The sequence below is a fragment of the Podarcis cretensis genome (assembly GCF_951804945.1).
Source record: "Podarcis cretensis genome assembly, chromosome: 2".
In the NCBI taxonomy this organism is placed as follows: Eukaryota; Metazoa; Chordata; class Lepidosauria; order Squamata; family Lacertidae; genus Podarcis; species Podarcis cretensis.
In genome coordinates this window covers 6180025-6193661 of record NC_137171.1, presented here as the reverse complement: position 1 = coordinate 6193661, position 13637 = coordinate 6180025, and the positions used below count along the sequence as shown (strand labels likewise).

Below are 13637 nucleotides of genomic sequence, written 5' to 3'. Positions count from 1 at the left end.
AAAGCAAAAACCAGGTAGCTATTTATCCTTCTGGACTGATGTTGTCTACAAATAAGAACATACTAAGAGCTTTTTCTGGATCAGGCCAGCAGTCCATCCAGCCAAGCATCCTGTTCTAACATGGAGTCTATGGGAAGCTTGGAGGACTCTCCCCAGTCGCAATGCCCAGCAACCTGCCTTCAAAGTCCCACTGCTTCCAATAGCGGTATGAAGAGGCACCTCAAAGGAAATGCAGACACTTACATCACCGCACACTGAGCAAAGGAGAGATAATCCACCAGCACATCCAGGCCTTTGTTTTCGTCATTGAGAAACTCACGCACCCACCTGCAAAAGAAAAACCCAAAACGGGGCTTTATTACCCAAGGGCAGCTCACGTTGACTTGCAGAAGTTGACTTGTGATCCATTATCCGTCATACCATCATGTGATTTTCACTTAAATAGTTGCACTAGCAAAGATTACGTTATTGCCATGAGATTCCCCCTTCCTTCCACAGTACCACCCCCAAATCTGCTCTGGAGGGTTGGGGAAGGGGGGGACCTGGAACGGATTTAGGGGACATGGAGGGGAGGGGGAGAGCATTCTGTGCTCAATCAGAAATGCTTGCGCTGATGGAACATTTTGGTTCATGCTGCACTGAATACGACCCATTGATGGGTGACTGAGGATGCTACTGTAGACACACTGACTAATTAATTGCCATTGAATGTGTATTCATTTAAAAGCTGTCTCTAGATCACCCTCCAGTAAACTGAACAGGGCAGCGTACAAAGAAAATAAAACCATAAACATTATGAATATCACAATTAAAACACAGAATGCAGGACAGATCAAAATAGCAGTAACAAATCAGCATGCAAATCACTAAACCCAGTGCACACTGCCTTACTTAGCCCCAAAGTAAACTCAGAACAAATCTGAAGGAAGATAATAGACAGAAGGGGAAACTGAAAAGGAAAAGAGTTGAAAGGATGTGGTGGTAAAGACAGTGCAGAAGTGGTGAGGGTGGTCCAGGAAGAAAGGCTTTATGGAAGAAGTGGCTTTGTTTTTATTGTTATTTTTAAGAAGTGATCCAAAAAGGCAAGCTTGGAGCTGCATCAAGCTCATAAAGGCTAGAGACAGACAACACCTCCACCTCCAAAATAGTTTAAGATGGTGTCAAAGAAAAGTCTCTCTTTGTTGTGGATGCTTTCACCTGCTCTAATCAGGTTCTGCAGAAAGGGTGAGGGTTTTGCTGTTTCTAAAACCTGAACAAACCTCCTTCATATTCCAGAGTTGGCACACCTACACAGAGAGAGAAACAAAGCCACAGATACACAACCACACACACACTCCTATACTGTATTCCTTTATTTCATAGTCCACCTGGTTCAGTCCGATCCCTTGATGCAGAGTGGCATCATATTCATACCTTCATGTAAAGGAATTTCAGAAATAGACTGGAAAGAGAAGCTGCTGAATTGCAACTTATTACCAAACTTAAAACCATGGAGAGACCTGGTCTGAACAAAGACATTGGATTCTTATCTCATTATACATGACAAAGCCATTTTTCACCTTCTCACCCCTTGCTTTTTCCTGTAAGACCTATTGCAGTTGTTAAGAGTCGTCAACAGGCTCATCACAGCTATCTGCCAATCACCCAATCCCACCACCCTTCTGAGTAATACCCCTCCCCATCTTCTCACTATATAGAAGGGTCTGGTGACTTCTGTTTCAGTGTATCTGAAGAAGTGTGCATGCACACGAAAGCTCATACCAAGAACTAACTTAGTTGGTCTTTAAGGTGCTACTGGAAGGAATTTTTTTATTTTGTTTTGACTGAACAAACCTGTTTGGCCAGATTTGGTAGAGTGCCAAAAGACAGACAGACAGACAGACAGACAGAACATGATGGGATGCAAGCAATGTCTCTCCCAGACTACTGCCTGCCTCCAAGCCTTAAACAGAGCTGAGGTTACTAGACACAAGACATCAACAGCTCCCTCACTCTGTATAACACAGATCAAGTTCAGCTCATTTACAGAATTGTGTTCATTCAGTCTGGGGCCCTGTGCCTTTGCAGCAGGGACAGGCTGGAGGGGGTTCAAAGGAGACAGATGAACATGATAAAATTCAGAAGGAAGCCAGCCATGGCCCACCCAATGTGTGTTGCGGGGAGATTGCAGCATCCCCAGCTGCCGATAAATAAAGCAACTGGCAGGGCGTTATCTTTTGATGCTGGGCAGGGAGGGTTTCGCTCAGGGCCCTGCAGTCCCTTTGACATTCGCTGGGGATGTCTCTCTCCATCCTTCTCGCTCTGGTGCAAGTTGTGAAGGAACATGAAGGTATGAATATGATGCCACTCTGCATCAAGGGATCGGACTGAACCAGGTGGACTATGAAATAAAGGAATACAGTATAGGAATGTGTGTGTGGTTGTGTATCTGTGGCTTTGTTTCTCTCTGTGTGTGGGTGTGCCAACTCTGGAATATGAAGGAGGGTGCATGCATTTGTTTGGAGGCTGGTTGTTCAGTGTATGTTATTTCCAGAAGTAGTCGTGGTTGAATGTGATTTCGTCCATCAATCATCTGGATACTGGAACTATGCATATGTTCATTCCCCCCCCTCTCTTTCTCTGTGGGACAGGGGAGCAACACTCCCGCCCATTTCCTGCCTGTCTGAACTCCAGCCTCCACCCCTATGTGTTTCCTGTCTGACTCCAGTGGCTGCTATTTTAGGGCCCTCAACACATTTGCTGAAGGTTAAAGGGCACAGAGGTGGGAGCAGAAGCTGCCCAAGGCAAATCCAATCCTAGCCACGCTCTAGTACAGGAAAGGAGATTGTGGGCGTATGCATAAAAGGAAACTGAGTTGGTGCACATGCTTTTATGTGCTTATGAGCAGGCATGCCTGTATTCTCTGACCGTAGGTCCATGGGAGAGAACACGTTTTGCAGGGTGACGGTCTCAGAAAGTTGAAAATCTCTCAGGAAAGACTTATCTCCCTAAGTTCTGGATTCCTACTGCCAGTAGATAATGCTGTGGTAGATGGACCAATTGTCGAACAAGATTAAGGAAGTTTCACATGTGCATATGCTGGGACAAATCTGTCTGCTTATCCCTGACTGCATCTGAGAGTGAAGACACAAGACTCTGCATGCATATCTACATGTACGTGTGTGTGTGTGTGTGTGTGTGTGTGTGAGAGAGAGAGAGAGAGAGAGAGAGAGAATGAATCGCAGGCTTAAAGGGTAAAGGTAAAGGGACCCCTGACCGTTAGGTCCAGTCGTGGCCGACTCTGGGGTTGTGGTGCTCATCTCGCTTTATTGGCTGAGGGAGCCACCGGAGCGGTACCTATTTATCTACTTGCACTTTGACGTGCTTTCAAACTGCTAGGTTGGCAGGAGCAGGGACCGAGCAACGGGAGCTCACCCCGTTGCGGGGATTTGAACCGCCGACCTTCTGATCGGCAAGTCCTAGGCTCTGTGGTTTAACCCACAGCACCAACCGCGCCCCCATCACAGGCTTAGGAAGGACCAAATGGCTAAACAGGAGTAGTGTTGAACGTACTGTTGAACCCACACAATCCAGTCTCCTCTGTGTTACGTGGGGAGAAACAGGAGCAAAAGAGGCGCCACGCCAAGGCTGCCTGCAGGGAAAACATAGCTCCAGATGCCTCAAGCGAGTGACCCTTGACTCTCTGATGTTTGCACATGTCACTGCTGCTCTAGAATATGCCCATACTGGGTTGCGCTTCTGGAACTGGCTCCCTCCCTCCAGAAGGATTACTGAGTTGAATAGGCAAGGCTGCGCTGCTTACGGGAAAGAAAAAGTAAGTTCTGGAAAAACAGAGGGACTTTTCTCAAGGGCAGGCAGACTGTTTGTAGCAGATTAGGGCTGTTTGCATGCATGAACATTCCCCCCTCGGCATTTCAAAGATGAACACAGGGACTCCCTTGTGCGCTTTGCAACATTCCTATTCTCACCCCAAGGATCACGCTCCGAGTGCCTGCTCTTCTCCCTCCCCAGTCCCAATCACACATTCCTAAAAAAAAGGCTCTTCCCATCAAAAGTGCAATGCGGTCTCCAAACCCAGCCTGCTTTTCAGACCATATTCTTGTCATAGCCGTGTGCTTAAAACAACACCCCTCAATGCTGTGTACCAAGTTAGCTCACATTCTGCTCCTTGAAAAGCTGAAACCAGCAGCTGTGCAGATTATGCAAATCAAGTTGCGGTATGCAAAACATATGCTTATTTTGCATAATTTATTCCACTTCAAGGGGAGGGACAAACAGATAGGCATGGCACTGAAGCTGTATGTCATGACAGCTGTCAGTCCTCCGCAGCTACTCCAGCCCTACGACCATCATTCCTGTCGCCACAGTTTGATCAGACATTTCCCACAAACTCTCAAGCCTATTTTTGCAGGCTTAAGGACCAGCACCTTCTTTGTTTTAAAGTAAGTGCAAAATTCTGTTGTAATGAGCAGCCAACACTGCTCACTGCTTTCTGCAATTTTGCATGCGGAATATAAGCTGGCTTGTTTATTCTGTTCCTCTTCAATAGCTGAGTATCAGGAATAGTCCCAAAAAGAACTCCCATGTATGCTTGCACTGTTATAAAGCAAAAAGAGTTTTACACATACCTACTTTTAACAAAAGATGCATTCCTTTCTTACTGACTTACAGCAGGCACTGTAATTTATTCCTTATGACTCTTATAAACAATTTCATACTTTTAGTTCCAGTCAGTGTTTATCTTTGTAATTTCCACAACAAACTCTTTGTTGTTTTAGTAGTAATTATAATAGATTAGGTATACATGGTTCTTTATTTAATTTTGCAAAGTGATCCACACACTCTACCACATTAATCTTTAAAACAGTCCTAAAAGGTAGACCGGGACACGGGTGGCGCTGTGGTCTAAACCACAGAGCCTAGAGCTTGCCAATCAGAAGGTCGGCAGTTCGAATCCCCGCAATAGGGTGAGCTCCCATTGCTCGGTCCCAGCTCCTGCCAACCAAGCAGTTCGAAAGCACCCCAAAAAGTGCAAGTAGATAAATAGGTACCGCTCGGGCGGGAAGGTAAACAGCGTTTCCGTGCGCTGCTCCGGTTTGGCAGAAGCGGCTTAGTCATGCTGGCCACATGACCCAGAAGCTGTATGCCGACTCCCTCGGCCAGTAAAGCGAGATGAGCGCCACAACCCCAGAGTCGTCCGCGACTGGACCTAACGGTCAGGGGTCCCTTTACCTTTAAAAGGTAGACCAGTAATACACACACGCTGCATTAGAGGCTCCTAACCTTAGCACCCTAGCATGATGCACAGAGAGTAGAGATAGTTGCTTGCTTAAGGCTAATATCCCTGCTCCTGCTATACTAAGAGTGTCTGAGCTGGCACTGATACAATAATGGCGCATTAGGGCTGGATTTATATTGGGCCTTCCAGATATCATCCTGCTTTATTAGTTGTTCTGTGGTACTTCCCCAATAGTATTGTATTATTTCTGTCTGGAGGGGCACAACAAAAATAAACCAACAATTTGTGGCATAAAATAACTGCAGGGTTTCAGCAGGAAGTCACGGGACATGTGCTGATTGGAAACAAGGTAGAATGTCCGCCCAAAACCTTTTGCAGGTGTGAAAGAGGGGTTCTTATAATCACTCCAACAATATCATTCATAAGAATCAGCATAAATGCACAATAAGAAGGCTGTCTGGAAGGACGCTGAGGAAAGCTACCGTTCTAGACAGATGTAAAAAATGAACCCCGCGAAAATTCAGCACACATCCAGTTCTATTTCTTGGCCACACCCATTTGTAACAGAATATTGTGAGTTGGCTTTCATATAAATGGCTGGTCGTTACCAATGTGTATGACTAAATATCAGTTGCTAATATTATGGGCTACATGGAAAAGGTTTAATTTGCAGATAATATTAGCAAATGACTTTTGCAGTAGGTTGGGGGAGGCAGAGTTGCACTTCTGCAGAACAAGTGACCTAGACATATTCGGGTGCACATTACTGAACACGTTCCTTGTTCCTCTGCGTCAGTAGACTTTGGCCCCCTTTGCTCTCCATCAACTGCCTGCTAAAATCTAGAAGATTTTAGATCTAGAAGATCTAGAAGAGCCTGTGACCTTGTGCTGGATAGGTGCCTTTTTTAACGTCTGGGAGTAAGGCTTTGGAACAGATAACCTTCTTAAGGCCTCTTTTGGCACTACAGTTGTATGATTCTCCACCACGAATCCACAGACGTCGCCATCCCCATTTCATGGAAAACCCTAACGACACCTCAAAATATTTCGCTCTCACTCACAATCTCTCATCCCCAGCCCTTAGCAATCCCCCCTTCTTTGTTATTGACTCTCACACCCAAACTGCCGCTCTTTCATTGCCTAGACCAAACAGTCTTGCTGACTAAGCAACCACTCCCCGTGTCAGCTCCAGCCACCCTGAGGAAGTCCTGCCCGGCCGGCAGTGACCAGAAACTAAGGACAGGAACAGTTTGGCTTCCTGCTCTTGCCGGCGTTTCCCTTCCAGCTGGAGCCAGGACAGGTGGCGATAGCGGCACATTTCCTAGCTCACAACAGAAGGCATGGGAATCTTTGGGAGGATAGGGGCCTCTCAGGCAGGCTAGAGCATTATCAGCAGGCCGAGGGGAAGCGTTGAAGAAGAACGTCCTCATCTAACCCACCCTCCTTTTTTCTTTTATTGCTTTTCTTGGCCTGCCTGTCAAAAGGACCATCACCCAGGTGGACCATTTTCTGCTTCGTTGGACTGATTCCTAGGACAGTTGGACATTAAGAGCCCAAACGGATCAGGTCAGAGGGCCAGTGAGTGAAGCATCCGGCTTCCTACAGCAGCCAACCAGCAGACATGCTGAACCCTAAGCTATGTCAAGTTTAAGAGGCCCCACAGCATCACCAAAAGATGTCCCCACCTCTTTCCTAACTTCCTCCCATTTACTTTTTTGTTTTAAAGGTTTTGTAACAGAAGACAAAGAGCACAACAGAAAGGACATCGAAAGCAGAAATGATAAAGGTTCATATTTGCATATATACCAATACATAGGTTAGGATGCAATGAAAAGCTAACACACTAATTAAAACATATGTATAGCAAGAAGCCTATTATTTTTTTAACCACTTAGGTAAAACTTGAAAATTACAGTGGTGCCTCGCAAGACGAAAAGAATCCATTCCGCGATTCTCTTCGTCTAGCGGTTTTTTCGTCTTGCGAAGCAAGCCCATTGACAGCTTAGCGGATTAGCGCTATTAGCGGTTTAGCGGCTTTTAGCGATCAGCTGTTAAGCGGCTTATCAGCGGATCAGCTGATAAGCGGCTTAGCGGCTTAGGAAAAGGGGGGGAAAGGGAAAAAAACCCGAAGGAACTCGCACGACTTTTTCGTCTTGCGAAGCAAGCCCATAGGGAAATTCGTTTTGCGAAGCGCCTCCGAAACAGAAAACCCTTTCGTCTAGCGGGTTTTCCGTCTTGCGAGGCGTTCGTCTTGCGGGGCACCACTGTATTTGCATATATACCAATACATAGGTTAGGATGCAACAAAAAGCTAACACACTAATTAAAACATATATATGGCAAGAAGCCTATTATTTTTTTAACCACTTAGGTAAAACTTGAAAATTAGTTTTTCTAAAAAATGTCTTTGGAGGCCCTTTAAGAACCTGAGGCCCTAAGCTGTAGCTTACTTAGCTTATGCACTTCCAGGAATTTTACAAAAGAGGGTTTTTTGTCCAATGTTCCCAACCTGCTACTGGTATCGGGTGGCATATCTCCTGCTACCACCGATCTGGGGAGTTCCATATAACTATCATGACTAGTAGCCACCAAAGGATTCAACCTCTATGGATCTGTCTAATGCCCATTTTAAAGCTATCTAATCCGTATCACCCCACCTTGGGTAAATTCCAGAAATTAACTGATGTTGGGAAGACTGCTAAAACTCCACACCTCTTCCTCAGCAGCTGCATTTCGCCTGGGAATCCACATATTAGCCAAAACCTATACAGCTTCTTTTATTATAGAAACTATCATCATTATATAACCCAAATTAAGAAGAAGGTGCTTATTCACTCACACACACACACACACACACACACACACACACACACACACTGAAAAGAGAGAGAGAACCAAGTCAAGTTGGGAAACTGCACCACCTTATTAACCCATTTGCACACACAGTAAATCTCCTGCCCCCCGGCTACACATAGCATGTATGATCCACTCAAAATTAAGCGCTTTAAAATCCCATTGACTTCTGGGCATGTGCTAAACATTGCCATTGAATCTCAAGGGTTTTTTAAATAGCTGGCTCATGCCCCACATAACTTGTGTGTCGATTGCAGCCTCTAGTTCTCACCGCTTAGTCCGCCTCCAACATGGATCTTGTTGCTCACATTTCGGAAATGCCTCTAGGTCAGTAAACTACCAATAACCAAAGACACACGTCCATGTAATGTTGGCAGGATCTGGTGACTGCCTTAAGGCAGGAGAAGTCTTGAGCAGTCCTCAGAACACTGTGTGCACCGAGGCTAAAGAAGGCTGATGCAGAGCGTGTTAGAGCAGCAATATCTCAGACCCAGGCAGGGTCCACCAATGACTTACCCAATGTGGTTGGTCCTTAGAGAGATCTCCAGCTCCCTCAGCACTTTGGTGGATTCCTGCACCCTCCGACGGAACTTCTACAAGCATAAAGACCACACTTTACTGGCAGGATACAACCAATTTACCTTCCTCATCTACAATCAAGCCTGCATATGAGGGTAGGATCAACCATCGGGTTTAATGCATCCATTATTTTCGTACCTCCATCTTTGTGTTTAATTCCAGTCCCTGCTTATATTCTCCTATACCCCTTGTTCTTTATACAAATAATACTACTTCTGCAAGAACTGGAGGGCCTGTGAGATTCCTTACTATGGCACAGACCAGGAGTTGCCATCTTGGCACCTTCCAGTTGTACCAGACTACAATTCCCATCACCCCTGACCAATGACCATGCTGGCTGTGGCTGATGGAAGTCTGAGTCCAATAACACCTGCAGGGCCACAGGTTCTCCACCTCTGCTATAAAGCCTAGCCTCAGAGTTTGCTTTTCAGGATGAGAAACTTGTCTCAGTGGAAAGGGCGCTGCCAGGCCAAGTGATATCTTGGCCTAGGATAGCTTTGTGTTCTGTTTTAAGGCCTCTATTTGAAGAAATCCTCAAATTGAAGGACCGCCTCGCCCTAGTCTGGTAGTGGTATTAACAAAGGGAGAGCAGCGGCCTTGGTGCCAACCAAGGAGCTGTGCTAGTGGGAGACAGCACAGCACAGTGGAGTCCTGCCAGCACTTCCCCCTCCATTTTGGCTCAGGGGTGTGTGTTTGGAGAATCCCCAGAGCCGTGGGCTGGGGAAGAGAAGGGAGGTTGTTCATCTTGTGGCAACATGCCCTGAGTGGGCTGCCCTGGAGGGCATCACTGTCATATTGCATGGCCAATGCTTTGTTTGATATTTCCAGTCTTGTAAACCGTTTTAAGTAATCTGTGAATGGAACTTGCATACATTAAATATTCTGAGCGTCTTACCTTCCGGGTGACTCCTGGGTCAAGGAAGCTCTTCAGTTTCTGAATGTATGTGTGGGGTGGGTTCTTCACCTGAAATCGTTCCTGTTCCAGGTCAAGGGTGGGCGGGGAAGAGGAAGAAAGAAGCAGAAGGCAGGAATAATGATTGTTAGGTCTTCAAGAGCACACAGCCAAGGTTGGCCTAGGTCACCACAGGGGAAAGGTCCCCACTATTTATTTGTTAACATAGCAAGCCTCAGTGCTGCCCTGACTTGCACCAATGACAACGCTGTCTGGTGGCTTGCTCTTCCTGGGTAATCTGAATTCCAGATGCTCCTTTATGCCTGTACATCTAATAAGCTTGAAAGGAAAGCCATTTCCACTCTCTGCTCCACCCATATACAGTATTTTTCACTCCATAGGGTGCACCGGACCATAGGGCGCACTTAGTTTTTAGGGGGGGGAATAAAGAAAAAAAAAATTATTTCCCTCCCCCCCCCCAGGCCCAAAGAGCAAAGAAGCCAAGACAGCGAGATGGATCCCGCTCACTGTCTTGGCTTCATTTTTAGCCGCGGGGCTGAGGCGGGGGGAAGCCCGAGCGTCCCCCGACCCCAGCCCCCAGAACAGGTCCGGGAGCGGGGGCGAGGTTGCGCGCAACCTCTCCTTCGCTCCCGCAGCTTGCTGCTATCCGCAAGCCTTCTGAACCCGGCAGGAACTCCCGCCGCACTCCGAAAGCTTGCGGATAGCTTCCTGAAGCTTGGAGAGTGAGAGGGGTCGTTGCACACCAACCCCTCTTGCTCTCCAGGCTTCAGCGAAAGCCTGCATTCGCTCCATAGGACGCACACACATTTCCCCTTCATTTTTGGAGGGGGAAAAGTGCATCCTATAGAGCGAAAAATATGGTGCATTCTCTTCTGTGACCTTTTGTCCTGCTCAAATGCTAGCAAAATCTGCACCTTTCCCTTTAGGATTGCAACCTTAGGCAAGCCCCACTGCACTGCAGGAATTTACTTAACTTCTAAATAAGCATACACAGAACTGGGCTGTAAGAACCTATGGTCTCCCTCTCATGGTTTTGTACCAGTCTAAAGCAACATCTTCATCTGGGAACCCACAGGTGGAGTCCCCAGTCACTGTCCAAGGTGATTTATGGAACATAGGCTCTTGGTTTATTACTACAAATGCATCGCTGTAACCTGGATGATGAACCCACATATCTGTTAAAGGTAAAGGTAAAGGTACCCCTGCCCGTACGGGCCAGTCTTGACAGACTCTGGGGTTGTGCGCCCATCTCACTTAAGAGGCCAGGGGCCAGCGCTGTCCGGAGACACTTCCGGGTCACGTGGCCAGCGTGACATCGCTGCTCTGGCGAGCCAGAGCCGCACACGGAAACGCCGTTTACCTTCCCGCTGGTAAGCGGTCCCTATTTATCTACTTGCACCCGGAGGTGCTTTCGAGCTGCTAGGTTGGCAGGCGCTGGGACCGAGCAGCGGGAGCGCACCCCGCCGCAGGGATTCGAACCGCCGACCTTTCGATTGGCAAGCCCTAGGCGCTGAGGCTTTAACCCACAGCGCCACCTGCGTCCCATATCTGTTAGGCCTCCCTTAAAGAGCAGGGGCACCTAACCTAATGCCCTCCATCAGTCCTGACTGCTGGCTATGCTGGCTGGGACCTGAGAGGACTTAAGAGGACAGCAACACACAGAGAGATACCCATGGTGGCTGCTACTGTTGCAGAGGCACAAACAGCTGCTAATAGGTTTGTCAACTGACTAGGAAAGAATGACATGGACCACTCCTATGCCATTATCAGCACCTTGATCCGCAAGAACCTCCAAGTTGCTTATAACATAGGGATAAGGGTTATCACTTGCTAATATCTTCAGATCAAGCTGATGTTAAATGTACAGGAACAGGGGATGACTGAAAATAAATGGAGGGGCAATTTATGTCATCAGCCTCTGCCATGATATGATTTGTAGCTTTAATGACAGAGTGGAATCTCACCCCATCAGCAACAACCACAGGGCAGCCCCACCTTAAAGGTAAAGGGACCCCTGACCATTAGGTCTAGTCGTGACCGACTCTGTGGGGTTGCGTCGCTTATCTCGCTTTATTGGCTGAGGGAGCCGGCGTACAGCTTCTGGGTCACGTGGCCAGCATGACTAAGCTGCCTCTGGTGAACCAGAACAGCGCACAGAAATGCCGTTTACCTTCTCGCCGGAGCGGTACCTATTTATCTACTTGCACTTTGATGTGTTTTCGAACTGCAAGGTTGGCAGGAGCTGGGACTAAGCAACGGGAGCTCACCCCATCGCGGGGATTCGAACCGCTGACCTTCTGGTCGGCAAGCCCTAGGCTCTGTGGTTTAGACCACAGCGCCACCCACATCCCCAGCCCCACCTTACCTGGTCGCAAATGAGGTCCCATTTCTTCTCGTTGTCATATTGTCGGAGGAGACGAGCCTTGTCAGGAGGGAGGTTCATGGAGCTCTGAGGAGAGGAGCAGAGAGACAGGTGGTGTGGATGGAGTTCTTGGACTGCTTCCATGGAATACATTCTGGGAAGCATGGAAGGACTTTCTCTTTCAAGAGAAAGTGTAGGCAAGACATGGGATTGTCAAGGAGCATATTGGTTACATTCAGCAATGTGCTGACTTGGGGATGATGGGTCAGGCTACAAACTGGTCTGGTCTGGTCTGGACAGCACAATAATCTACTGACTTGTCTAGTGTCCAGTATTTTAATCAAAAACATGCCAAACCCAGGAATAAAATTACTGAAATGAACCAACGGCATTTTCAATAAACGGCCCTCCTTTAATTCCAAAGGTGCAACATGGATCCACATTTACAATGCAATCTTAAGCTTGCCTACTCAGAAGGAGGTGACCTTGAGTTCAATGAGACTTTCTCTCAGGCTAGACTTTATAGCAAGGGGTAGCTAACTAACTCCAGTTCAGTCAATTTGTCAAGAAAGAAAGAAAGAAAGAAAGAAAGAAAGGAAGGAAGGAAGGAAGGAAGGAAGGAAGGAAGGAAGGAAGGAAGATTCCCCCAAAAGTAGACACAGTGCTGAGGTGGGCACATCCCAGTCCACTGATGGGCATGCACATTGCCCTCTCTGCTTGATCATCAAATCAACCCTTTGATTAATGGGGAGGGGCTAGTAACCCCACTCTGTGTGTTCTGTGCGGCCATCTGTGTACTGACTGGGTGTGCATGTGAGAATGTGCATGAGAGGTGGCCACACCCACTAGTGGCCCTCAGAAGGTTAGCCAAGTCTGCAAAGGTTTCCCTTGTGTAGGGCTGCCATACGTCTGGATTTCAAAGGTGGAATTGACATCCGGGGGGAATTTTCGAAATGTGGCGCTTTGTCCTGGATCTTAGGCAAGTCAATAAAAAAAATCACAGTTTTTTGGGCGTTTTTGAAAGGAAAGGAACTCAACAACTTTCGGGATGTCCTGAATATTACTTTTTGAAATATGGCACCCCTACACTTGTGCCCAAAAGGTTACCCGCTCCTGATGAAGAGGAATGCAGCAAAAATAAATAAATCATGCTTTTATATCCTTTAGCCTACATGTGTCTTCCTCTCCTCCTCTCTGTCTTTATCCTTTCCTTTCTGCTTCCCTCTCTGGGGTGACACACCAGATGAAGACCAAGGTACTCAGCAACCCTATACAGAAATACAGTGATTTTTCTATGTCTCTCACTTTGCTCCATCCTTGATAACATCTAGATGAAGCACAACTCCCCCTTGTCATAGGCACAGGCTGGTAGCCAGGGGAGTTACTCCTTGTAATTAAATTTGAAAGCCAGGAGGGCTGAGCCCTTCCAGGTCCTTTCCTCATTCCAGGTCCTTGCCTCTCCAACCCTGTACCAGCCAGTCTAGGAGTTTATAACACTGCTCACTTTTTGGTAAAAGACTCAGGCATGCTCAATAGTATTTCCCTGTACTGCAGTAAGAAATTCAAGAGAGTAAGGAAAAAGAGAAGAGCCACCACGTCTCCTTCATACAAGGAGGAAATTAGGACATTTATTTATAGCTTTTTTGAAAGCATGTGTGCCACTTTTGGACTATAAAAGCAGTACAATGTGC

At 47.0% G+C, this 13637-nt stretch overlaps 1 protein-coding gene across 7 annotated transcripts in view; it reads right to left on the bottom strand.

Annotated features, from left to right (window-relative positions):
- The window catches only part of FMNL3 (formin like 3), a 103316-nt gene that overhangs the window by 44360 nt on the left and 45319 nt on the right, over window positions 1-13637 (bottom strand). For all 7 annotated transcript variants that reach the window (XR_013836082.1, XM_079966666.1, XM_079966669.1 and 4 more), the window contains exons 2-5: window positions 11950-12033; window positions 9567-9647; window positions 8609-8685; window positions 244-327 (exon numbers count right to left, since the gene is read on the bottom strand). Coding sequence is in view for 6 of the 7 variants with exons in the window: in XM_079966666.1 (XP_079822792.1) it covers window positions 244-327; window positions 8609-8685; window positions 9567-9647; window positions 11950-12033 (326 nt within the window). In the remaining variant the exon portion in view is untranslated. The remainder of the gene's footprint in view (window positions 1-243; window positions 328-8608; window positions 8686-9566; window positions 9648-11949; window positions 12034-13637) is intronic.